Source organism: Mustela nigripes, chromosome 13 (assembly GCF_022355385.1).
Source record: "Mustela nigripes isolate SB6536 chromosome 13, MUSNIG.SB6536, whole genome shotgun sequence".
Lineage (NCBI taxonomy): Eukaryota > Metazoa > Chordata > Mammalia > Carnivora > Mustelidae > Mustela > Mustela nigripes.
In genome coordinates, this window is record NC_081569.1 from 52,855,349 (window position 1) to 52,882,770 (window position 27,422).

A 27,422-nucleotide genomic window follows, 5' to 3' on the forward strand; every position below is an offset into this window, starting at 1 on the left:
TTGGGAGAAATCCAGGCATGGGTTAGTGGTGGGGCTGGCCACGTTTCGTCAAAGACCTAGTAAATCCCTCGATGTACTCTTGCCCATACAAAGGCAGAACTGCTGAAGGAGCAACTGATGTATGAGAGAATGGTACTAACATATTCAGTGGATTTAGAAAACAATGCTTGTTTTGTGAGATGTCATTTTGCCTTGCTGGCTCTGGAGATGTGCTTAGGGCTAAGCCCTTCCTGAGGTCCCATTACCATCTGGGGCCTGAACCTCTGCCAGGGAGGAAAGTGAATGCCTTTTGATGCTTCACCCCTTTTAGGAAAGAGACAAAAGTCCTGTCCATTTTTGCTTTCTCTACTGAGCTATTTGAATTTCTCCTTGTTGCCTGGATATCAGTGGTCTTCATAGCCATTACTATTTGTCTGATTTTTTTTTTCCTGCTTTTTATTCTTGAGTTCCATTTGATTTTGTGACCCCTCATCCTCCTCCAAAGATACCAATCTGTATTGTCAGGAGACCTGTAGGAGCAGCTGTGTGTCTCAGAGGTTATGGTTCTTCACTATCTTCAAAAACCCTAACAGGAAAGCTTAGTTGGTCATCTGGCTCAGGACAGGATGACAGGGCACTCTGGACAACTGATGGCCAGGAAGTATGACCTGATGAAAGCAAGTGTCCAGCACAGGAAGAGACTTTTATTGAATATTCCAAGGAAACTTTTATTTATGTGGGATTCAGAAAATACCTTTCTGAGTCAGTTTATTTTTCCTAACTGGTTAAGGATGGTTCATACTGATTTGCAAGTTGAAGAAGCAGAGGTTGATACTCAATTTGCAGCTTTGCTTACTGATCCCAGGCTGGACCTTGTGGACTCTGCCATCAGTCTGAGGATGGGAGTGTTGCCACATCTCCAGTGATAATGAGTCAAGTGTTAGTGGTCAGTGTTTGCCCAGTCTGCATGGATACTCTGCAATGCATTGATACAGCACATTTCAGAAAAGCCTTTGCATATTTCTGACTTCAGAGTATAGATTAACCATGCAGATAAGGCAACATGCCCAGGATTGACCTCTTGGGACATCTTTAGCCAGTTCCCTTTCTTCATCTCGAAGGTAAATACACTGTGCTCAAAGATTCTCAAGTTACATTTCTGTACCTGCTGAGGAAACAAAGTAACTGGGGGACCATCCAAGTACCTCAGCATAGAAATATGGTTTGATCTGTTGATGGAATTTGGGGTAAAGCATTTTGGAAAGAGTTCTTTTTCTACAGTTCCTTTATAGCCTCACAAAGTACCCCACCTCAAGAAAACTAAGAGCTTCTGTATGCTCACCTGGCTGACTTTAAGGTGTAAAATGGGGGGCTAAGAGGCACAGGACACTAGGGAATCACATCTGTTTTCAGCTCTTCTGCTTACCTGGATTTCCTTAGTAGGATGTTACACTACACGTAGACTGTAATGGCATCATGGATGGAGGACTCCAATTTCCACCCCTTGGATCATGAATATCAGTGCCAGAAGACAGTACAGCTGTGGGAGGATACCTTAATACCCATTGCTGGCTCCCATGCCAGAAGAAAGGGACAGAATACTTGCCTGGGCAGGTTGTAGAGAGGGGCCATCCTGAAACAGGCCACCACTGCCCGTTTCCGCTGCTTTGACAACAGTTTGTGCCAGACCGCCTTCTTGGACCTCAAAGGCTGTTCCACCTGAGAAGAAAACACGGGGGTAGGTGTGCACTAGGCTAACTTTGTGGCAGAAGGTAGTCGCCTGCAACCCAGATTTCTCAATCCTGGAAGAATTCTTATTTCTCAACCATAGTCAGCAAAAGGTACACAGCACTGAACTACGGGGTTTGTAGAGATCCGACATTTTCTTCCTTCTCCCAAATATCTGCTTTTGGAGGTTTACTGCCTAAGAGCAGCTTTACAACTGGGTAGAGGATTTGAATGAGTCATTTGATCTAATGGTGAAAATTTGTAAAAACTCTTGGAAGGGAAAGATTTGAGGAGTCTGCTATCATGGGGCACAAGATGACATTTGGGTGTGAGCTGGGATGTTTCTTGTTCCTAGCTTTGGGTCTTATGAGAACAATCTACCTAAAAGCAGAGTGTGGAAAGGAGCTTTAATATTCAAAAACCAGGGTGATTTTGCTTCCTCAGTCCTCAGGGTAGGTGCTTCTTACCTGCTCCAGGTGGAACACCGCTGCTGAAATTCTCTGTACACGCTCTATGGTCTTTTCTGCATTGAAAGGTTCTTCACTCTTTAGAACATCTTTGTAGAGGTTCAGTTGCCACTTTACTGCTGGGTCATCAGACTGAAAATTAAAGCACACACCAGGTCAGCAATCTTGTATTGAAAAAACCTTTACTCCTCACAAGGTGCCAGAGGAATTGAGATTCTTGTATTATTGCTTCTTTCTCGTTTTCTCTATTATCTTCACTGACACATTGTACATCTATATAGGAACCTCTCATTCTAGTCTGTATCTCTTAACTCATGCCATATTTCCAAACCTTTCTCTCTTTACTAACTTCTAATTTCCTGAAAGCAATCTTCCAATTCATAAATTCTCTTTTCAGCTGTGCCTAGCCTGCTTTTTTAACCTGTAAATTGGATTTTTAATTTTGGTGAGTACTTTCAATTTTTGTAATCACTATGTGGCTTTTTCAATCCCATATCCATTCTCCTTTAAAAAAAAAAAAAAGTTCAGGCACACCTTGGCTGGCTCAGTTGGTAGAACATGCAACTCTCCATCTTGGGGTTGTGAGTCTGAGTCCCACGCTGGGTATAGAGATTATTTAAAAAAATAAAATCTTAAAAATAAATGTCCAAGTCTTGCTTTATGGATATTACCGCTATGTGTAGCTCTTTAAGTATTTCAACCACACTTATGTTTAAATTGCTTTCTGCAGTTCCTTAGGCTCCTGTTCTTCCCTTTGTTGCATTTTCTGCCTCTCTAATGGTGGTGGATTTTCTTTCATGCCTTTTTTTCCCCTTAAGCATGACTTTGGCTTCAGAAGGAGTTTTATTTATTGGCATGTCAGGCCATATTCTAAGAGGTGGAGAGTCTCCAAGTGGGTTTATGGTTGTCTTTGCAGGAGATTTATAGGTTTAACTGGTTTAAGGCTAATTTTATGTAAGTTTCTGGCTCTGCATCTGTGCACAGCATGGGTAATTGGATCCTACACTTTTCTTCCTTTAAGGTTATTAAAAACCCCAGCCTCTGACATACATATCTGGCTCACAAAGCTCTGTGAGTTTTCCCAGCTGCATCAACTTCTCTTCATTCCTGTGATTTAAAGTGTCTTCTTTATTCTGGCACTGGGATTTCTTTTGACTGCCTTTTTTTTTTTTTTTTTTTTTTTTTTTTTGGTGGTATATTTCCCCCATTATCCCCATATGTCTGGGATGGAAAGAAGTGGCTGTTTGTGTCAGCTTAATCTTCTATCTTAAGGCATAACGTATCTGAGAAAAGAGTCGTTCAGATTCACAGGCCTGGAAAAAAAAATCTCAAATAGCCTTTAAAATCAAAGTTTGTTTTTTGTTTATTTTGCTTTATACCAACTCTAACAGAGTTACTTTGTTTCCAAATCTCTAGATTAGGATGTGCTGAAGTCCTCCCCCCCCCGCCCCCCCAGAGTCCATTTCACTGTTTAACAAGGCTCAGAGTCAGTAAATTTGATACCTAATCTAACCCTCTCCTCTGGCTGGATGTTCACACTGGTAGGTGGGAAGGCACGCTTCATTAAATGCTACTTTGCATCCTCTTTGTAACAGCAAAGGAAAGAACAAAAATTAAGGGCAAAAACTCTTCCCCACACACCCAAACAAAAGTGAAAATTGAAGGCAGAGAGCTAGTCCTACCAGTTAAACACCAGTGCTCGGAGACTGTTTTTAGAACACACTAAAGAGAGCATTAGTGCATTAAATGGAGGGATGGCACCCCACAGCCACAGGGAAGCCTGCATGCATTCTCTCTTCCCGATACATCACCTTCTCCTGCAGGTGCAAGTTATTCCGCAGATGTTCCTTCACCTCTTCATCTGTGTCCCTCTGTGGAAAGAGATGTTAAATTTTATTCCTCAAGGTCACAAGGGAGATGTAAAGTAGGGCGCAGGGAGGGATGGACAGCAAGTGGAACGGTTCTGCTGGGATCTTTATTACAAGAACAAAAGAAGAAAAATGAGACTTGTCTAAAGAGCTCTCCAACCAGCTGTACAGATGGGGCTGTTTTGTCGGTGGGCACCTAGGTTTCTACTCATCAGCCCCCACTACCCCCGATCCCAGGGAAGGATGAACCCTTCAGACCCCAAGCAACCACCCCCACCCCCTATATTACTGCTCAGCCAGAGTGGAAGCATGACTTACATAGCTGTACCGAGATTTGGCCAGGGAGATGAGCTCCTGATCGCCTGGCGTGCACATATTCAAACCAATGGGCAGCATTTTCTTGAGTGCGGCCACGATGAGAGAGGTCTGGATGGAATACAAGTCTCCCCTCCGCTTTGTCTTCTTCCGTTCCTGGTCCTGTCCTCCAGACTAGGAAACGAGGTTGGAATAAACAGAGGGGCTCAGTGATTCTGAAAGGAATGGCCTCACCTTAGAGGCAGCCTGCCTCCTTGTGGCCCTGTCTGTACAGGTGGACCTTCCTACGCTTCAGAGAGCAATGAAAGGAATGTGCTGAAGCCATCCCAGGGGCCGTCGAGAGTCCCGCCCGGCTCCTGAGTCCTCTCCTTGTGTGTATGCTCACAGAACCGCGTGGGCAGACACACACCGCGGATGCCTACACTCTTGCCTCACTTGTCCCCTGGCTGAATGAACAGATAAACTGGCGTTTTTCAAAAGGAATGATTCGATAACTGATAATATGGCCCCAGAAAAGAACGGAGAAGCCTGATGCTGGGGTGTCAGGAAATACATGGGAGAGCATCTCCCATAGAACTGCTCTGCGGCCAGGGCTGAAGCTAGTGTTTTGGAGCACCGCATCCCACTCAACCTCCATCTCGAGGCAGTGAAAATTTTCACAGGGAAGGGCAAGTGCCAGAGTAGGGCTGCTTTGGGATGTGGCTGGGGAGAGTTGGGAGGAACCCTGAGGAAAGCAGAACTCCCCAAGTCTGCGAGAGTTCACCCTTCTTCGGTTTATACCACCTCACCCCTCACAGGGAGAGACTACCCAACCAGGCCCACCCCGTGGAGCAGAAGGTTTCTGAGAGAGTTTGAGGCATGGGGCTGAGCCACCCATCTGCGAGCCCTCAGAGTCGTTCCCCCAACCCCCTCACCACAGCCGGCCATGCAGGCAGGCTGCAGGAGACAGCCCTGCTGTGAACGCGTTTTTCTGAGGCCGGCCTCTGAAAGCGCACCCTGCCCACTAGGTACTTCACTTGCAGGGCTGTGCCTCCCTTTGGGACACTTGCTGGAAGTGTGGGTGTGCTGGATAGCTAGCAGCAGAGGATGAAGTCAGGGGCTGTGACAGAAAGAGAAATGGCGCTCACTGAGGCTTTCCTCTGTGAGGTGGCCCTGGAATGTCTGTGGGAGGAGTGGGCAGTGCTGCTGCTTCAGCCAATACAGAGACCCAAGGCTCTGGGAGCAGCGGGGAGGCCAGACGCCTCTCCTTGAACCCACACATAAGACCCGGGACCCTGAGCTAGAGCAGCATTCGTCTTAGGAGGCTCTGGTTTCTAAGAGAAGAGGAGGGTAAGAATTAACACTGCCTTGGGACTGATGGCTTTAAGTTACTTTAAAGTGTGAAACAGGTTCATAATTATTGATGGACACTCTTAAAATGGATGCGATTTCTTTCACCCAGCTTGCGGTGACTTCAGGAGGTTACATCACAGCAACCACAGCGAAGCTCCTGGCCAGCAAAATCCAGGCTGGACAGATGCCGCCAGACAATTCTCCTGGTTGTGGGGCCCTTGTGCCCGGTGCTCTAAAACAGCAGGTCAGGCCAGGGACAGCAGGGAGAAAGGGTGGGGAGAAGTATGGCAGGTGGGGGCGGGGGGGGGGGGAGTGGTAAGAAATGAAGCTAACAGAAGGCAGCTTCTTGTGTTCTAGAACACAGCAGAAAGTGAAAGCTGGTTCACACAAATGCCGCAAAGAGTTCTCTCATTTACTGAGTGCAAGCTGGGTTCTTTACGTGTTCTATCATCAGGCATAGAGTTCTAAAGTTTGCGCCTAAGGCAAAACTCATTTGCAGTCTCCATTACCCTTGAAAATCATCCATAAAGGATAGAACCCGATTTTGTGTATATAAACTATGAGGTGTCCTCTCTATATAAATGTAAAAGGTGAATAGTAACATGCCCTACACAATCAAGTAAATATGCAAAATGTAACTATGTAGATTTGATACACAATTCAAATAATTTCTTACTCATTCTATTCTGTTGGGCCAATCTCAAGTTGTTCTTATTATGAACACTGCATGTGTACTGTGACTCCAACGTGCCTCCTACTAAAACAAAACATTTCTAATCCTCCCAATAATGGTGATCCCACAAATAAGGCAGTTGCATAAGTGAGAACATTATGCTCAGGGAAGGTAACTGATTTTTCCAAGGTCACGCAGCATGTAAGCATCTGAGTCAAAACCCAGACCCAAGCCTACCTGGGCATGGCTTCATTTCCCTTTCTAAGAACTGCAAATGACCTGTTTCCTGCTCATCTCCCTTTCTCTGCCACAGAGCTTAGGACAGGGAGCTTGTGACAGTGGCAGCAGACACACATCAATGAATAGCGAGATAGATTTCCAAGCTATAATCTGTATGGGCCACTGGAAAACTGTCCTAGGGTTTTTTCCCACCATATGCACATTTTGTGTAAAAACATGTGGTTATCTGATTTCCAGTCTTGAAGGTTAGTCCTTAAAAAACTGAATTGCAGGAGCCTTGCACAAGAGGCGGAGATGTTTGGTGTGAAAGGACTGGGCCCACTGATGGCATATGGGATTCAGACCGTGCATGGCACAGCAGAGGAGTGAGCCTCGCGGGCTCTCACACCCTGTTGGCATCCCTATCTCTGTCAGTGTGCTGGCTGCAGAGTGGGCAGCTGGGGAAGGGAACAGAGATAGCAAGGAGACCTCGGTTAGGGTGAGGCTTGGCTGGCTTCCCTGGCTTCCCCATTCCAAGGGTGGGTAGGCCTACATTCACTCTTTGACGGGCGGTGTCTTCCCTGGAGCAGGCCTGGGGGACCTCCAGGTGGGAAGATCCATTCTGTACCACCCCCATGGTGATCACAGTGCAGAGGGTGACCAGAGCCTGGCACCTCTAATACTAGGACAGAAAAGACACGTCATGCATTTGACCTGTACCTTTACTTGCATGGCCTGTGTGGGAAGACAAAAGAAAAGAAACAAGGAGAAGAGTCAGTCAGTAAAAGCAGGGGTCCAAGGCGTAAGGTAGCACATGTTAGTCGTAGCTTCTTAGCCCCCATTTCTCAGCCAATACAACAGAAACTCAACACTTCTAGAAGCTGGTTGAGCACGGCATGAAGAGTGAGTGGGAGGTTAGGATGGAAGTTAATTTGGTCAAAAGGACTTACACCCAAGCCAAGCAATATACCCCACAAGGCAAGGTCATCTCTAAGACTAGCTTTCCTGATACACGAGCCCTTTAGATCTAAAGCCTCCCCCGCCCCATTTCTCACTTAGGTGGGCTGTAAATATTCTGTCATATAACCGAAGACCCCTATTTGCTTTCTTCTTTCCATCTACCACATTATCACTGCCAGCAGATCTGTGGTTGTGAGAAGAGAAAGAAGAATTGAGCAAAGGGGCAATGAGTGTGCTTCCACAAAAAAGAGGTTTGCTAAACAGAAGTGCTTTAGGAATATCCAGGGTAATTCAGGATTGCCCCGACAGCCCAAAGGATGGAGCATCTCCCTTCCTGTGCTGTGACCTACAAATATATCTTTAGTCACAGCCTCTTTCATGCTAGAGGTTCCATTTTGTTCTTTTCTTTACCACGAAGATTGGTTAACTCAATGTATTTCCCTAATGCTGATAATGCTGGAAGTGCTTTTTCCCCCCCTGAAATTTTTTTACTTTCCAAAGAGAAATTTACGAATTCCTAGATCTTAAAATCCTTCCATTTCCCTACACATTATCACCAGTTGTTTATGATCAAACAAAGGATTTTATGTGTGAATGTAAGGACAAAACACGGACTCTTCAGGGAAAGGAAATGTGAGGAGGACACATGGTCGGGCGGTGTGTTGCACTGAGACAGCACAGGGAGAGGCTTCTGAAAACAGGCAAGCTTACATCCTGTGAAGTTCTCATCCCCACTGACAGGGTACGTGAAGTCAAGACAAGTCAACCCAACATTAGATATTAGGGGAACGTTGAACTTCCAGAAGCCAGTCTGAGAATGACAAAGTAACAGAGGAAGAGGAAGCAAAGGAGGGAAGGATAGAGAGGAGTAAGGGGGGCGGGGCGGGGGCTGAGAGGGAGACAGAGATGTGGAGAGAGATGGAGAAGGGGAAAGGTAGGGAGGACAGGAGAGGAAAGGAGGGGAGCTGCACAAGTGCACAAGGAACACAAAGTGAAGATGATGAGTGGTGGAGGGGATGAGACAGAGAAGAGTGAACACCAGGGCAGATGGGTGGAAGAAGCAAACTCCCACAGGTAAGTATGAGCACCCCGGGAAATCTCAAAGTTAGCCTCTAAACTCTTCCCTATCCTTTTTCAATACACTGAAATCACACTTGGGAGAGAGACGCTTTCAACGAGGCACTCTAATACTTCCTGCCTTATAATTCTGTTTAACTCATAATCTTGGTCAAAAGACTGGCATTTTTGGGGCTAAACATGGTCTAACTTACCATTCCCCTCCGAGGAAGCTGCTGACATTTTTCCAGAAAACAAAACAAGTTTCAAAACAAAACAAAACAAACACTTGCTCAGCTTGGTTACATTTTGCTTAACATATATTTGCAAACCGGTGTTCTATAAAGAAAATATACAATGAGCTCTCCAAAAAACCCTGCTTTCATTGCCTGGAACATAATGCATCTTTGCACTGATCTTCCGTTAATCAAGTATAAATACTGTGGCCCACCGTATATTTTGTTTCTGCCTCCTTTCCACCTGCAATGGCATGTGCAGCGTGTGTAAGCATGCAGCATTCCAGAACACAGGTCTTTGCAACAGCTGCCATACGCACAGAGGCCAACTTCATTTATACAACACCAGAATGCAGTTCAGAGCGGAGATAAAAGCAAGCACAGCTGACCATTCAGATTAGGGAGTAAAGAAAGCATCTAATTTCAGGGAGGAAAAGGCGATGGGGATTCAACTGAGAGTAAGAATACCTCCTCCCCATTCTCTCATAGGTAGTTCTGTCTCCAAAGAATACCAGAAATGGCTATGAGTTGTGGTCTACTGGAGGCAGGGTAAAGGGGCCTCCATCGGAAAGAATGTTCTGCATTTATCTCTATCTTAGTGATGCAATTTGAAACTGACTTTTAAACACAGCATCCCACTAGAGCTGGGAGGGGTCAGGTAGTAAGCTCAAGCCCATTCTACAGATTGGTAAATTGCGGTCTGGCGGAGTTAATGCAACGCCATACCTTTAGTCAATGGCTGGGCCAAGGGTGGGACTTAGCTTCCTTTCCATCTCTAGTCCTATTTACTATCACGTTTTGTGTTTCAACTGAGGCAACAGGATCAAAAGGAGTGTCTGTTACCCTGAGGGGGTAACATGCTAAATGGTAATGTCATTCAACCATGGTAGATGTTATTTAACATCTGGGGCCCATCCTCCCATTTACTATACTGTAATGACCCCTTTCCATGTAGGAAAACTGGCATACAAAGTCAGTGGGAAGGAAATGAAAGTGTTTGCCCATATAGACATACCTTACCAACAGGGAAGATGCCCACATTCTGAATATGACCTTCCTCTGACCAGGCAAACATACCCTTTTCCTCATTCAGCAATGTGCATGAGCAGAATTTCCAGTTAGTTTGTTAGTAGGTTAGTTTTGAAATGTCGTCTTCTGTCACCTTATCTCTTTCCAAGTGTAAACCTAAGGACCCTAAGTAACCATTCATCACTGGTGCATTGAGACATTGAAATGTCTTTGCCATTTCTGCTCATCTGGGATCCAAATTCTTATCAGAGTCATTTCCACTGCTTTGCTGCCATCCGCTGACAGTAACAATGGATACGGCAGCTCTACTGCAAGGTGAAGGTAGCATAAAATCTATCTGGAATTGACTGACTTTCCGTAGGTGGATGGAGTGAGAGGAGAGCCAACGATGACTGCAAGAAGACCCTTCAGAGGGAATTTAAGAGAAATGTCCACAGATCAGGAATCTAAAAGATCCTATCTTCATATATCTCACATGGGGAACAGATGTGTTTGCCAGAAGTTGAATGCAAAATGAATTTTGGAAAATCAAATAAAAATTATTCAAAGCACAAAAGGGTCCACCTTAAGGTAAATTGCTTTGCACCAAAGACTCCTTTGAATGTGAATATATACTTCTGATCTCTCTTTGTATGTGCACAATTTTATATGTCAAACCTTATTAGGCAGTGTATAGCAGATTCTAAACTCTAAGAGTCAGTTTTGGGATGCTGGAAGAAGTGTTAGTGTCAACACAGCTAAAGGAAGAGCTGGAAAGTTCAGAGTGATGGCAGCTGACCAGAGCTAGGCACACGTGGTGAATTTTTGGGTGCTGAAGTTTGCATTTTTGGTTGTTATACCAGCCCCTTGTCTGCGGTTTCCTATACACAGGTCTTCATCCCAAACGGTTATTTGGAAAGATGCTTCAAAGGCTTTGCTGTCATTGACTGTCATCTTTCCAAAACTGTTTTTCACTTCTTAGGGGTCCCCATGCACACTCCACCTTCATGTTCCTCAAAGGCAGCACTTGTACCAGCAACAAGAGAGACGCACATCTCAGGTGTTACATGTCACTTACACTTGACATATACAGCCTACCCTCATTGAGGCACACTTCTCAAGTGAACAGAGTTGAGAGTAAGCCATAACAGCTGGTAACAAAACATCACATTTAAGTAAGTCTTGTATGTATGTATGTGCACCTGAGAGAGTGTGTCTGAGAATTCTTTACAATGCAAATAGCAAAGCCTCCCTGTGCAGAGCCAACTGAAGAGGAGCTGGTGGGGGCGGGCAGGCCCCCTCCTGTATTCCTGCTACACTCCTCCCTGTAAGTTACTCTCTTTCTCAGACAGATATCCCGTATGTTCTCTTTTAAACATTCCTGCAGGGCATGGACAGATGTTTGGGTTTCTGAAAGCAACCCACACGGAAAATAAACAGAAGGCATTAAGAGGTCAGTACAACTCAAATAAAACAGCTATTGGATGTTCCAGATAGGAGGAAAACAAGCTTACTATAAGAACATGTGCTAACGAAGTCGTCAAAGCAAGGTAGTTTCCTCATAGTTAATCAAAAGGTGGCTCCAGGCGTGTGTAGCTTGGCAGCTCACTACGCCAGAAGAAGTTCTATTTAAAAACAATGAACAGCTGCTTTGGTTTGGGAGACCTCTCGAATGCCTTAGACAAGTCTTGGAACTTTAACTTTTTGACATACAAACAGCTATTTATTCAGAAAATATGATGACCATGCTTATTTGAGAGCAGTTTCTTCTGGCTCATTCTCAAAAGAAATAACAGTAGAGACTGCTGGTTCTCGTGGTTTGCCCTAAATGCAGGACGGAGCTAATCCCTTCACACATCCAAGATACATAACTTAGGTCAAGATCAAAGTCTTTGGAATTGATTTCAATGGACTTACTTTCGACATCTTGCTTTTGCTGTCTCCAGTTAAAAATGCCAAATTATTAATTTCATTCTGAATCACAAAATTCTGCTCTTCCCTCTTGAAGTTCTAAGTTGTGGGGGAAGATAAAAAAAGTCAACATTATAAGAACGTTTTTGGAGGTCTGTACCTTTCACAGCCATCTCTAAGTTTGGGACCCACAGATTCCTTACGTGAGATTTACACCACAGGATGAAGACCTCTGCCACCATGCGGAAGAGCTGGTCAGAGTCAGCACTGGGACTTTTAAGCCAGTTAGATCTGAGGTGAAAAGCAAATGAATATGCATATGAAATTCAGTAATGAGGAAAACAGTTACACTAAAAATTATACCAATATTGGCTACACACACTTATCCAGATAAAACTACATTCCCACAGGAAGGCAGTCTTCAGGGAGACTAAATATCAGGGCACGCCTTACATGTGTGTAGGCATGTGTTTGTAAATATTTTTGAAGGACTTACAATAATTGTTCCCATTTTATCAAAGGATTCAAGAATTATCCTTGCAGACAGATGTCGGAAAACATTTCAAATTTGTCAAAGGTTTTTTTTTTTTTTCTTCTTCTTTTTTAAACAGATGAGGTGATTAAGGTTACACTCTGTCTGGGGATAGGCCTCCTTTAGTCCAGGAGGCTTGCAAGACTAGAAGAGTCTCGGTCAGTATGACTTGTAATCTTGTCACTGAAGCTGTCATTGTCAAGCCTCTGAAATATGGAGCGCCCTAAAAACACTTCAGGCCACATACCTTTTCCTCTCAAAGCCAATTTTGTGAATGAAATTTGGAAGACAATATGTTTCTCACTGTTGTTTTTAGTGTTTTAATGGTTTAGAAATTCCCTATAAATAGCATTACTCATTTCTTTTTTCTTTTTCTTTTTTTTTATATTAAAAACTAGACCAGGTTAAGAATTCAACAATGGCAGCAAGAAGGCTAAATTGCAGCAGAATTCAGTCATCTCCTGAAAGTTGTCTTGCTTCTAAGTATCTTACATATTGGAATCAAATTATATTTTGGAAGGGCTGGGTGAGTTGCCATTTTCAAATATCTGTGTAGAGTAACACAGCAGAGGTTAAATCATCTACCATCATTCTTAGGTTAAAGAAGACTCTGGTTCTCATGAATGCTTGAAAAACCTATTGTCCCTATCAACAGCCAGGTCCCTAAGCCTTGGGACACCAGACTGAACTTCCCTGAGCAGCCTATACCTTCTGCCCATTCATGGAGAGCACCAGATTAAGGAGGAAAGGGGAACACTCATGAGGCCAAGACCATCTTTGGACCCTTCGCTCATCTCCTCACTTTCTTATTGCCCCGAGTTCCAGGCTTACAGACATTCTTATCTAATATTTCTTGAGTTCCGCCTCAACTAGCCTCGCCTTTGCATGGCAGACACAACGGGCTGTCTACCCCATACTCATTCTCTTCTTCTTCCTTAGGAACAAAAGCCCATTTTATTCAGGGTGGCATTATGCCTGCTGAAGAGCACATTACCCAACCTTGGGATAGCTGTGTAACAAAGTTCTGATCAATGAGATGGAAACGGACGTTGTTAGATGGACCTTCTGGAAAAGCTCTCTAAAAAGGGATCAGATAGCTGAAGATGCCCTTTGTCTCCCCCCTGTTGCTTTCATGCTTCCTGTCTGGAATGAAAATATGATGGCTCAAACTCTAATTGTACTATACACTGTACCATAAAGTAACTTCAAAGATGGCAGCCAGTGTTTAGGATGGGAAGACAGAAGAATGAGTCTCTCTAATGAAGTACTGGTCCTGGAATGGGTATCTTTGGACTTCTTTGTGAGGTTTAACTTCCAAATTCTCTCAGCCACTATAATCAAGTATCCATTATTAGAAGCCAGATGCAATCCAAACTTGAGGCTTGAGATTGGTAATGCTTTTTTATTTCGTTCATATTGATTTTTCAGGATCAAGTGTCAAGTTTTGTCAGAAGAGCCAGATGTTCATTCCTTAGTGTTTTGGTTTCAATGAGCTTTGTAAGTAAGCAGGAAGAGATGAGGGGTCCCATCCTCTCCAGCCAAGGCAAAGTACAGCCACAAGGTACATGAGCAGCAGGAGCCCTGAAAACAACAGGTGAGGTCAATGTTCCCTCACAGAAGACTGATGAGGATTCTGATCCCTTTGCCTTCCATAGGAAGGCAGTTTCCAATGAATGAATTTTTTTTTCATACCTTCTTATTCTAGGAGGTATATTTTCATCCTTTATTTCTAGTGAGGTTATTTCTTCAGGTTCCGAGTGTTATGTGAATGAAGAATATCTCATTATATGTTTCCCCAGGCACACAAACTCTGCACCTCTCTGGTATTTGCAGGTGAAAAGAAGATTCTGACCTCACCTCTTTTATTTGCCCATATCTTTTCCTGTCTGTCCCCATGGTACAGCCAGGCTCATCCCCTGCCTGCTCCCGATCTCCCAGAATCCAGATCTCTCTCCATATCCAGCCACTTGATCCTTTTGAAGGTACTACATGGATATCTGGGTCTCCTTTGTCATCTTCCCTGCATGCTTCCAAAAGGCAGTTGGTAAATGCAAGGCTATAGGTGGAGAAGAAGGTTGGGTTTAGAGGCAGTGATCTGCAGAGGGTGATGCTTGAAGCAACACAAGTGAATGAAATCACTGAGCATATTAACAGAAAACAACAAATGCAAGAATCAAACCTTGGATGATCACAAGAGTAAAGAGAGATTTCATTTTCAAAAAGGCAAGTTAGCAGGTTTTCAAAGAAAGGAAAGCCAGTGATGAGGCTTTGAAAGAAAGGAAAGCTGTATTCCTATGACTTCATGGTCAGGTCGTCTGAGTTAGAGCTAAAAGCTTATCTCAACCTTGTTCCTAAGTATCCTGCCGAGGACACAGCCGAAAGTGGTCACTGCAGAGGATTCACTCTGATTCCCTTCAGCAGCCTGAGAGATGGGTTTTCACCCCCAATCACACTGTTTAGTCATTCATTTCTGTGTTCTGAGTGTTCCTGACTACCAGAAAGGAAGCTGAGAAGCCGTTGCCTCATGCAGAGACATCTGTTTAACCTGCGCGCACACAGCTCCTGCACGAGGAGATAGTGGATTTGCCCAGTTCTGAACTCACTATACCCAGAGTTCTTCTCATTCGGGATCAGTTTCAGGCTGATCACTGAACAACAGGAGCTTCTGTTCAGATCAGTGTTCCAGAGGGCGAAGAAACTTGAAATGGTGCCATGACTGGGCTGAAGGATGTAGAAAGGTTTACCAGGATGAGGAAGAACAGCGGGGAGGACACGACAAGATGGCAGCTTAAAGAGCTGCCACAGGAGAGACTGGAACAGCTTTGTGAGGCTCTGAAGAGCAAAGTCAGAGCAAAGTCACAGAGCTGACTCCTGACAGAACCATTTGAACTGTCTGAAACTAGAGCAGAGGCCACTCCTGCAAGTCTCTGTTATCTAGAAGTGCAGTAGATAATCATAGGTAAGAAATGCGCTGCCAGGAAAAAGGAAGGGGGTATTTACTCATCCAGTTACAGGTAAGATGAGGTGAGTCCTATATTTCCTGCCAACTCCACAGTCCCATACTTCCAAGCCAGTGATTCTTTTGGTGAAGAAAGTACCCCAAAATGGTAAAGGCAGACACATAAGAAGAAGTATTTCTAAGCTGCATTCGGGTGGCCATATCATTCTCTGGTGTTCAGGGAAGAGTGGGTTGAAACGTGGGGATGAATGAATTAATGATGATCTCAAAGACTCTCTGACATTGCCATTTTTAGCAACTGTCAAACACTGTGGAAGTAGAACACACTCTATCTTGAGTCTTGATCATCAATAGTGACAAATGCAATTAAAGAGCTATTCTAGGAGCAACCTTACTCTGCTTTCATTTTTGTTTTTACCTAAAACTCTGACAAATTCCCTCTCTAACCACGAATGTCATTATGTTATCGGAAATGATGCCAACCATGCTCCTTAAAGCAGGGTTTCTTTTGAGAGAATGAAGTCTCCCACAGACAGGTAAGAGATTATATTATATAGTATGTGTAAGGTATTTATTTTCAAATGCTAAATAATATAAGTAATCAATTGTTTAAGACAATTGTATAGGAAACACAATTTACCTTATAAGCTAAATGCTAAAATGGGCTTCTTCAGACCCATTTCCTGCCCACGACAGAATGGCATACTCAAAAGTTAGCAAGGCTCTCCCAAATATTCCTAGGTCCTTTCAAGATGTATTTTAAAATTGAGCCTTTTCAAATTTATGTTAGGCTTTTAAATCTTAAGAGGGTATTATATAGTAAAAATACCCATTTGGTCCTTGCTCCCAACTGGGACCAACAATCCTATTCTTCTGCCTGTCCATAGACATTAGCCTCCCCACCCCCATGCCCTCACTTTCTTCAAAACCCAGCTTCACTTCTGTAGTCAGTCTTTACAATTACCCTCTGACACACACCATCAACTCCCTCGCCCATTTTCCTTTGTCATACTCACTTTGCAAAAACCCCAACTTTGGTTAAATCCAACTCTTTCCCTATTTTGGGCCTGGACCTGGTGGCAAACTGGCTGGAGAAAAAGACAACCTGGTGATGGGTTTCACCTTCAACTCATGACCACAGATCTCAAGTGGGGCCCTTACTGATGCCCAGTCATCACACGACACTGTCCTGGTCCAGCCACTCTCCCCCTCTCCCTGGCTACCGCTTCACACCATCTCCCCATCCTCATTCTCAGCTGATGATCTTACTTCCTACAGCGCTGAGAAAATGGAAGCAATCAGAAAAGGACTCCTGGAGACCCATATATATATATATATATATATATATATATATATATATATATATACAGAGAGAGAGAGAGAGAGAAAGTGTGTGTGTGTGTGTGTGTGTACCAGCATCAGCACCCAAACTCCCTGCCCTCCTGATTCTTTTTGTGGATAAACTCTCTAATGCTGACCCTTTGCCTGCTCAGAGAACATTGCTTTAGAAATGCTCGCTCTCATTCTTACATGATAAATTTCCCCTTCTCTAACTAGATCATTCTCAATAACAAAGAAACAAGCTAACAAGTCTCCCACATCCTCAAAACTCTTCTCCTGAGCTTACTTCTGCCTCTAGCCAGCATCTTACTTCTGTTCCCTTTGTGGTAAAATTCCTTGCACAAATGGACTGTGCTGCTGTCTCCAAGTCCTTTTCTCTCATTCTCTTCCAGCTCACTGCGAAGAGGCCCCCCCCTCTCATTGCTCCATCGAAACTGCTCCTGTCAAGATTACCGATAACATTTACTCATCATTCTTTCCTCCTGGCAACACTTTGTGAAGTTGGCACCCAGGACACAACATTCTGTCAGTTTCCTCCCATCTCACTGCTTGTCCCTTCTCAGCCTCAGCCAACTGGTTCCTCCTCTCCTGCCTGATCCCTTGATGTTGGAGAGCAAAAGGGCTAGGTCCTTGGAACTCCTGTCTCTTCCCCTCAATCCCTTCTCTCATCCAGTCTCATGTTCTCCAATATGTTATCGACTCCCAAATTCCCATGTCTATGTCAGAACCCTCTCCTGAACTCTGGACTCATATATTCAACTGCCCACTCAACATTTTCATTTTTATATTGAATAGGCAACCCAGGTTTAACATGTTCAAAAGTGATTTCCAGATCTTCCCCTAAAAAATGTCTGTACCCACAATCTTCCTCAACTCAATGGCTGGAAACTCCATCTTTCCATTTGTGCAGAATCATCTTTGGCTCTCTTCCTTCTCTCATTCCCAATCTGGAAGTCCAAAGGGCTCTACCTTTAAAACAGACCTAGAATCTGACATCTTGGGTCAACCTTCATTGCAACCACCCTGGACTCAACCATCAAAACTTTTTTTCTTTTTTATTGTGGAAAAATACATATAAAATTTGCCCTTAGTGATGCTTAGTACATTCACAAACTTGGGTGGCCACTGTCACTGTCTAGTTTCTGAAACACTTTCAGGGCTCCAAAAGAAACTCCTGTTCAATTAAGCAGTTGCTTCCTAGTAACCCCACTTCCTCCCAGGTCCTGGGAATCATTAGCTGGTGCTGTCTCTAAGAATCCCCATTAGTTAGTTCTATGATGGGATCACCATGAACCACCCAACTAGTCTCCTCACCCCCTTATTTGCCTCCGTATCTTGCCACGTACTCAAAAAGTGAATTAGATCCGGGTTCCTTGGTAACTCAGATCATGACCCCAGGGTCCTGGGACTGAGCCTGCAGTGAGGGGTGGGGCTCAGCTCCCTGCTCAGTGGGGAGTCCGCTTCTCCCTCTCCCTTTGTCCCTCCCCCTACTCGTGTTTTCTCTCTCAAATAAATAAATAAAATCTCAACAAAAAAAGTGAATCAGATCATATTACAGAGTGGCTCAAAACTTCTGACAACTTCTCATCCCATTCAGAATAAAGGCCAGAATCTTCCCAGTGGCCTCCGAAGCCCTACACTCTTGGTCCCATGTTGTTTTTCCAACATCTCCTACCACTCTCCCTACTCCTCACTCTCCTCCAGCTACACTGGCCTCTGATGATCCTCTGAACACCCTAACAATTTCCTTCCACAAGGCTAACCCCACATGTCCCCTCTTCCTGGGAATATAACCCTGCATGGTTACCTACTTCATGTCTCTCAGATCTTTGCTCAAATACTGTTTCTCAGTTAATGTTCTATTTAAGCCTGTGACTCCACCCCACTCTGGCACTCCTAATTCTCCTTACCTTACTTTGCATAATTTACTTATATGAGGAAAGTGTATCAAGTTCTTATTTTGTTTTTGGTCTGTGTGCCCCACTTCCCTGCCATGATAAAAGCCCTTAGGCTAAACATGTTTGCTGTGTTCATGCCTCCCTCCCCCAATGCCTAGAACAGTGCCTGACGCACGGTAACCTCTGTTGAATGAATACATGTCAGAGCTCTGCTGAGAGGGGAAGAAGTGGGTCACTGCAGGCCCTGTTTGACCAACTCCCTCTGACCTACGGTAGCATGTGAGGATGAAGGTGTGGCCTCGGCACTGACCATACAGAATAACTGGCCAAGCAAAGCAGCACTGTCCAGAGGTCCTTCACCAGGGACTTTGTTCGGAGGGGGAGGGGTGACTGATGGTGGATGCTGTGACCTCCCCACTTCGCCTATAACCCAACCCAACACCACCATTTCCATCCTGTGGATAGGCAGCCCCAGCTCTCCCAAGTACCTGTTGTTGTCCACATAACGGATCAGCATGGGGTAGAAGGCATAGAGGTCTCTGCAGAGGACCGCAAACTCATCCAGGATGAGGAGCTCCGCCTCCTGAGTGTCTCCCTTGGTGTCGGCTTTCAGCTGCTCCTCCTCCTGCACAGTCTTTACCGCCTTTTTCTTCAGCTTCTCCAGAGTTGGGATGAAGTGGCTTTTCAGCAGGTCTGGCCGGGCTTTGCTGATGATCGGCTGGGCATACACTGCGTCGGCAAACAAAAGGCCTCCCCCTCATTTCACACATTAGGGCAATGGATAAAAAGGAAATTAGGGAGACTGAAAGGCAAGGCTGTGACATTCCGTGGACTCAGGACAGCCCTGCCCTGTTCCCTTCCTTAATTGCCCCCTAGGCACTTATTTCTTTCTCACAAAGCCACAAGTCAGGGGCAGGTTCCCTACACCTGTTCTGCTTGTCTGGGCCGCAGGGAGCCCGGCTGCCCCAGCACTCCTCATGCATGCCTGGCGTTGGCCACACCTCCTAGCTCCTCATCACCTAGTTTCAGGTTGTCTGTCTAGTTTGGGCTCACTAGCTAGATTATAAATTCCTTGAATGGAGCCTTTTCCCCTCCCAATAAGCAGCACTGGGCTGAGCCAAGAGTAGGCACTTAGTACTATGGTTTCTGGTACTATTTTCTCGTACTATGGTTTATGGTACTATTTTACTGTACAGAAAAATCTGCTGTTAAAAATACACTAATCCAACCACAGTTCTCAGTCCCCCAATGCTTGAGAACTGCTACCTCACTGCCTGGGGGCTCCTCTGGGCCCTGAAGAGGACAAACAATCATCGGGTATAACGACCGAGAGAGAGAGAGAGAGAGAGAGAGAGAGAGGCTGGGGTGGCCACCGGCAGTCAAAGAGCAGACACAGCAATCAGTGGGGTTTGGGACTGGGATTCTGGCCCTCTTCAAGAGAATACCTACCTATACACCTCACCCTGTTTCTTAAACAAAGTATCCTCTTGGTCTACTTGATCATAAAGATCAGAATCAGAGTAATTATAAAAAAATTAAGTGAAATAAAATTGGTAAGAGCCACCAACTACTGCCAACATGCTCTGTGTTTTGTGCCTTTCAAAGTTTATTTAGCTGGGGGGCATTTCAGTTGGAAATAGCCTACATCTGGCACTGTTTTGTTTTTGTTTTGTTTTGTTTAAATCTCACTGCCTTATTTTTTCCCTTCAGCAATGACCATTGTAGAAGGAGGAGGTGGAGGCAGCTACCTGCAGAGGGGCACTATCCAAGAAGCCAAACACCCGCCTGGCCCTGAGGCAAGCTTCTGCTCACGCCCCAGAATCAGAAAGGCTATTCCAGATGTGGGTGAGTTGGGCTTACAGCTTAAAATCGACTTTGTTTCAGTACCAGCAATTAGGTGGCGCCTGAGACCGGCATACCCTGTGGAATAACAGGGTGAGTCCACTTGCCCCCTGTGCCTTTTGAGCTAGGCCATCGCCCTTCTCTGCCCCTCTAGGGAGCTGAGGGAGCCCGTCCTTCCAGCTCCTTACTTCCCTGAATCCCTTATGAACTACAAAGTAGAGCTTCTTAACAAAGTGTCTTGCGGTTTTTCTTCAGCTATTTTCTTGGCAATATTCTTGGGCTAATAGGTAAGAAAGGAACGTCAATTTTATTTACTCATACGTTCACAGAGGCCTGCGCTATTTAGTAGCTATGAGCACCTAGAATATTTATCATTCTGAGCTCAGTTCATTGCAGAGACAGGAAGGGGGTGGAAACTTTTCTTCCCTGGTCTTGCAGAGAAATACCTCCTCATTTGTCCAGGAAGGTAAATATCTAGGGTTGCGCTAATAGATCCCTTTGGTGCAGCCCCTGTGTTTCCTGGTCCAGGAGGTGGCGTGGGTGAATGGCTACCACAGAGTTGTCTACATGCTGTGGGTCCATCAAAAACAATGACCTTGCCTTGGCTTTTGTCCCCTTGGACTCTGCTTTGACACAGAAGACACTAAATATTCATGATTTCCTGACTGTGGGAAGTGTGGTCATTCCTTTTTGAAGTCTTTCCTTTTTCTTTTTTCTTTCTTTTAGGGTTGCTTCATGAATAGAAAATCAGGTAACAAAATTCATTAAGAGACTACTACATGTGAGGAGATCTAGAGGAATACTGAAATGAAAACCCAAAAAACCCAAAATGATGCTGTTGGGAACCTAACGTAGGGAGTGTCTTAGAAAGTATAACATGAAATACAAATGGTGGCGACTTGCAGTACAGCTCAAAATGGAGTGAGTCTAATACGTGTACAGAACACACAGGAGCACTTATGGGGAAACTATGGACAGTTATTACTCAAGGAGCAAACAAGATGATTAAGTACCAAAAGCGAATAAAGCAATGAACATCTGAGCCAAGCAGAGTGTATGGAGAAGGGCTTCCTGGAGATGCGAGGGACCTGGCTGAGCTGGGAGGAGACAGGAGCATTTGCTCCAGGAGGCTCTCCAGGGTGGGTAACTTTTTCCTGGGAACTAACTAAGAGGGGGAGGGAGACTAGTTTAGAGATCGACTGAGAGATGAAAAGAGAATGCAGGCCTGGGGGAACAGGTGGGGGCGGGGGGAAGAGGCATTTGTGGTACCTGCGATACGTTTCATCCAGGACGCCTCATCGATGCCCAGGTTGTTGTTGATGATTTTCAGAATGTTTCCCAGGATGACACTGAGGTGTTCAGATGTGACCTTGGTGCACCAGGGCCCTGTGCTGGGGGGCAGGTGCTCAGGCCCCCGCTCCCACCAGTAGGACAGGTAGTTGCAGAGCATGGGCAAGATCACCTCGATGACGTGGGGCATCTCTGTGTACCGGGCCCCTGACTCAGCCAGGTCGCTGATCTCCTTCATCAGGCCTTCCAGCTGCGGGATGTCAGGACACATCTCTTCCACTGTGTCCGGCATGCCCAGAACTGACCAAGGGGGTACAGGGAGAACACAGGCACAGGAATTCAAAAGCACAAATAATGCAACCCATTCTATCCGTCCTACCCTTCCTCTGGTCTTTTAGACTTTAAGCAGTCACCCTCAAGCCTCAGTTGAGTGAGCACTGGATGTGGGGGAGCTTCTGTCATCCAGGTGTCTGTGTAAAGATGACAGCTTCCAGAGGCTGGGTTGGCTTCCTGGAAGCCATACTTGATTAAAACGCTTCAACTTAAGGCCAAAGGAGCATAACAGAGACAGGTGAGAGACACCTCCTAAGACTTCCCTGAGATGCAGCCTATCTCTTGGATTTTCCCTTTCTGTCTTACCACACGCATGGCAGAAAAGGTGATACTAGATGGAGAAAAGCACCTACTCTGTGTTTAGGTGAAACCTCATAGTTCAGTCACCTGGATCTCCGTACTGTTTGGAAAAAGAAAAGAAACCCCTCTCATCAAATATTCTTTCAGCTGGACCAGAGACAACATTACTTTCCATCTGATTGAGATTTTGGGGGAGAAAACAATTACACTTGTGTTAATGTCTGCATTTACCACAGAAGTTACTCATGAGGTGACAGGTGCTAAGGCCACCTGTCAGGCACCTAAACCTTTTTGTTTGTGAAGGCTTCTGTGCAAGGAAGAGTGAGTAAACCCCATCTTTTCCTTTCACTGAAGACTGCGGTCACTCCACTGGCCATGGACAGACAGGTCAACGCAGTGACAGATGAAGTTCAACATGAAACCAAGGAAGGTTGTTGGATATAAGAATCGCAAACAGCAGCCAGGGGCTACATGTCCTGTTTCACTTAAGTGAAAAGACAGGACAAGATAGGAGGAGACACCAGCAGTATCCCAAAGTTCCTGATGGATAAGAAGATAACAAGGACTCTGAAAGAAGCCCGGGCCCAGAGCTCTGTCTCCTCTAACCACCGTCCCCTGCCCCCATCTGCCTGGGTTGGGTCAACCCAGACCTGGACAGGGATCATAGGCAAACTCTACCCGCAGGCCAAACTTCTCACATGTGGCCAAAGCAGGGGGCCAGGGAATCTGAGAAGCCATAAGCAAATGTGGAGCACTTTTCTGGAACATCAGTTTCACTAGATGACTTGAGGAAAATATTTCTGATATTTGGAGAAAAATACAAAGTTCTCACGGATTTCTAAGGACAAAGCAGAAGACCTCAGATAAAATGTTATCTTTTGTGAACTGGGTTATACCTGTAGGCCCTGTGCCACTGGGGTCATTGTGGGCTAGAAGTCTCCCTCCTCAAGATTTTAGGTATGTGGGCATTGAAGGATTAATGAATAAGAGAGGTCACAGCAAATTCTGTGGCCTTTAGGAACACTGGTTTTGGTTTCTCCCTTGATTGTACTTTCTGGAGCGGAGATGTGGAGCAAGGCTGGCTGGCTGGCTTGGAGACGACGGGTCTGTGGCTGAAACCAGCAGGTGTGTTGGATGGCATGAGCAGTTGCAAGCAAAGGACACACAGGAGCCTCCTTGCTATGGGGCAGGCCCCACGTTCTTTGGCTAGCCATGACCTCCTGCTGCTGTCACTAAAGTGGAAGGCATGAAGGGACCAATGTCCTTTAAAATCCAGACAATTCAAAGGATTAATAGCATGAAAGCCAAAGAATGGGATGCTCCTTTGATTTACAGGGGAAGGGAATTCTGTGGGTCGGATGTGGTCTACTCCCAATGTGGATCCCAGGCAAAGACCATCTCCTGTACCTTGTAGCAGAACCACCATCGTGGGGGGGGGGGCATCGAAATGGGGGTCTGCAGGAGCCTCCCAAACAAAACCAATTTACGCATACCAGGAGTTGTAGACAGAGAAGTCAAGACTTCTGTCTTGAAACCCAGCACACAGACCAGTGCCAACGGCCATGGATGCCGCTGAAGTTCACAGCTGTTTGCTCTCAGATAATCAATTGTGTGTGTGTGTGTGTGTGTGTGTGTGTGTTTGTTTTACATGTCACACTGACAATACATCACCATGTATGGTGATGACAATACATCACCATACCTCATGGGCACTTTTCTCCCCTACCTAAGAAAAGAGTTGCTTCAGGGTGCTGCCCTGTAATCATTGTAATGACCTTTAAAAGTAATTTATAGGTAATTGGTCCTTGAGTGAAAGAAACATTTGTGATTCAGATGGTGTATTATGCTTCAAACGCCACATAATAAACTCATAGGATGAAGACTGCTGAGTTATGTACCTGAAACACAGCCTCAGCTGAGTCCTGTTGGAATCCAACACAAGACTGTTGGGGTTATCATTTAAACACATTGTCCTCTCACCTTCTACATCAGTGGTTCCCAAACTGCGGTCCTCCCACCAGTAGCAGCTGTATCACCTGGGAAACTCATTAGGACCGGAATCCAGCTTTGCTAAGTTAGAAACTCTAGGGGTAGGGACTCAGCAATATTTGTCTTAATAAGTCTTCTGCATGATTCTGATGTATGCTAGAGTTTGAGAACCACTGCGTAAGGTTCTCAAGTCCAATTTTCTTTACCAAGCAGCCCTTCCCCAAGGAGGAGGCATCAGAGAGTACCACCTCTTTGTGTAGGCAGCCAGCTGACATGGGAACTGGACCTCCTGCTCTTTCTGGAGGACCACTCAATAAGGGTCTGGAAATAAACTGGCTGGAGACTAGGTTATCTTATTTAATATCTAATTAACAGACCACTGCCATGCGTAACCAGAGGGTTAACTAATTTTGAATACTTGGAAGATACCCAGTATTAAGCCTTTTCTAGGCTTATCTTCATAATTTCTGGATGAATCAGAAAATGCTCCAGGGTCTTATAACACAGTTACTAATATGAGTAACTGCTGGCAAAACACCAACTGTCAATTAATAAAAATGTCCGATGGACTGAACCCTTAATAAGTCAGCTCATATTATATTTCTAAACTAAAGGCTCACATCATTTGTCACCCTACCCACCCCTCCTTCATCTTGGTCCCTCAGTCCACTCACTTCATTTAATGAATGAAGTCTACCTTCTTAGATTCCATTAAGCCATCAGTCATCCTCTGGCTCCAGGCAAACCCGATTATGCCAGAATACATATTCATGTACACTCTACTTTTCAAGAGCCACATACATGGTCAGCGCTCCCTCTGTTGATTAACTGAATGATTGAAACCATGGGCTCAGGGGACTTAGGCACACCCCACAGTGTGTCACTGATGGATGAAAAACTATGTCATCTCTAATCACATTCTTCTCTCTTTTCTTCCCTGTGGAGTATGCAGTGATTGATACTTATTTTTCATTTATGGATATGTCTTGTTAAATAAAGGTAAAGTACATGAAGTAAGAAGGAACATATTTCTAATAGCCCTTGAGAAGAACAATGGGACAGTGTCGTGCCCTTCCTTCCCAAAGCTCATCTAGGACTTCCTCCATCTTTCTCAAGTCCTCATTCTGTCTGCTATTGTACATCTATGAGCTCAAGAGCAGAGGAAGTCCATTTCCCAAGGCACAGCTCTACACACTGGTCAGACAGAGACACAAGATCTCCTCAATCACAGCCGGAGAAGAATAGATGGATAAATATCTAGCACTGTCTTGATTGGGCCCATGTCCCTTTGGAGCTGTGGAGCAACACTTGGGCTGGCCTATGTTTACGGATGTCACAGCTCTTTCTCAACCAGAGCCTGCTCAGTTGCTCAGCTCCCGAGCGAGCTGCAAGATATGACTCATATGGTATCAGGAAAGGGCAGAGAAAAACAAGGTTAGAGATATATTTCTGCTAGGGGAGAAAGGGTGAGGGGCAGCTGAGAGGGGGTGGGAATTTAACTTAGAGAAGTCACAGGAGACTCTAGCAAGCTGAAGCAGCTGGGCAATGTCTCTTTCCTGACTAACTTTGAGAACACTAGTCTCCACTGTATTTATTTGCGATTGGGACCAGAAATTCATTAAGTGGCCTTGTCTAAATTGCCCTGGTCAGCATTTCTGGGGGCAATGTGCTTCTTTATCTGAAATAATGAGAAGCAGGTGGGAATAGAGCCACTGTGGCTTAGCGCTCTACATTCTTACATGGAGAAAAGAAGGTGACAGAGGAGTGTGCCAGAAATTACCACACCATGGGACTAATCAATACTAAGAACAAATATTTTCTGAAAATATTGATAGACAGTAACATCTACTATTAGTGTCTATCAATATTTTCAGAGAATATTGGTTCTGAATAGAACAGGTTCTGGTTTGAAATGATTTAGTGTACTTTTTTCTTCCTTAATATTGACTAGTCCCATGATATGGTAATTTCTGCTTCATGTTACATCAAATCATTATAGTTCTTTCTAGTTGGATTCCAAGCATGATTCAAGCTCCCTTGTTTGAAGCTCATCTCTTCTATTCCATTGACTTCCAGTAGGATCACAATTTATCCACATAGGAAGGACTCACCCTTGAGTTTCATATCTTTGTGAGCTCCTATAAGTACTCAAGTGTATATATATATTTTTCTCCTATTAATCTGTTTCATTGGGTGGGGGGGTTCTCAGTCAACAATAATGAAGAGTAGAGAGAAAATTACTTTTTCCTCTCCTAAGTAGTGCTGAAGCAGTCACAGATAACATGTAAATGAGTAAGTGAGACCATATTCCAATAAAACACTATTTACAAAAATAGGCAGCAGCCCAGATTAGGCCCATAGCCATAGTCTGCCTACTGCTGTTCTAGAATTTAGTATGTTAATACTCCTGTTAACTTCTCTTTCTTATATAATTTCAATCCTTTCTGGTGGTGTTTTTTTCTACCTTTTTAAATTCCACCTTTTTAAATTCAATTAGCCAACATATAGTACATCATTAATTTCTGATATATTGTTCAATGACTCATTAGTTGTGTATAACACCCAGTGCTCATTGCATCACATGCTCTCCTTAATGTCCATCACCCCTGGTTACCACATCCCCCACCCCACTCCCTTCTGTAAACCTCAATTTGTTCCCCAGAGTCCAGAATCTTTCATGGTTTGTCTCTCTGATTTCTTCCCATTCAGTTTTCCCTCTTCCCCTATGATCCTCTGCACTATTTCTTGTACTCCAAATATGAGTGAAATCACATGACAATTGTCTTTCTCTGACTGACTTAGTTCACTTAGCCCAATAAGCTCCAGTTCCACCAACGACGATGTAAATGGTAGGTATTCACCCTTTCTGATGGGTAATATTCCATTGTATATATGAACCACACCTTCTTAATCTATTCGTCTGTTTAAGGGCATCTGGGCCCTTCCACAGTTTGGCTATTGTGGACACTGTTGCTATGAACATTGGGGTGTATATGGTCTTCTTTTTACCACACCTGTATCTTTGGGGTAAATACTTAGTAGTGCAATTGCTGGGTCATAGGGTAGCTCTATTTTTAATGTCTTGAGGAATCTAATCTCCATACTGTTTTCCAGAGTAGCTGCACTAACCTGCATTCCCACCAACAGTATAAGAGGTTGGTATGTTTCTATGTTTTCTTTTTCAAA

The 27,422-nt window shown here is 44.6% G+C and overlaps 1 protein-coding gene across 1 annotated transcript in view; it reads right to left on the reverse strand.

Annotated features, from left to right (window-relative positions):
• RYR3 (ryanodine receptor 3) overlaps window positions 1-27,422 on the reverse strand; it is a 355,591-nt gene that overhangs the window by 44,578 nt on the left and 283,591 nt on the right. The window contains 9 exon segments of the mRNA XM_059372112.1: window positions 1,586-1,698; window positions 2,175-2,306; window positions 3,986-4,045; window positions 4,361-4,531; window positions 7,302-7,316; window positions 11,759-11,851; window positions 11,956-12,043; window positions 18,971-19,211; window positions 21,594-21,914. Coding sequence (XP_059228095.1) covers window positions 1,586-1,698; window positions 2,175-2,306; window positions 3,986-4,045; window positions 4,361-4,531; window positions 7,302-7,316; window positions 11,759-11,851; window positions 11,956-12,043; window positions 18,971-19,211; window positions 21,594-21,914 — 1,234 coding nt within the window.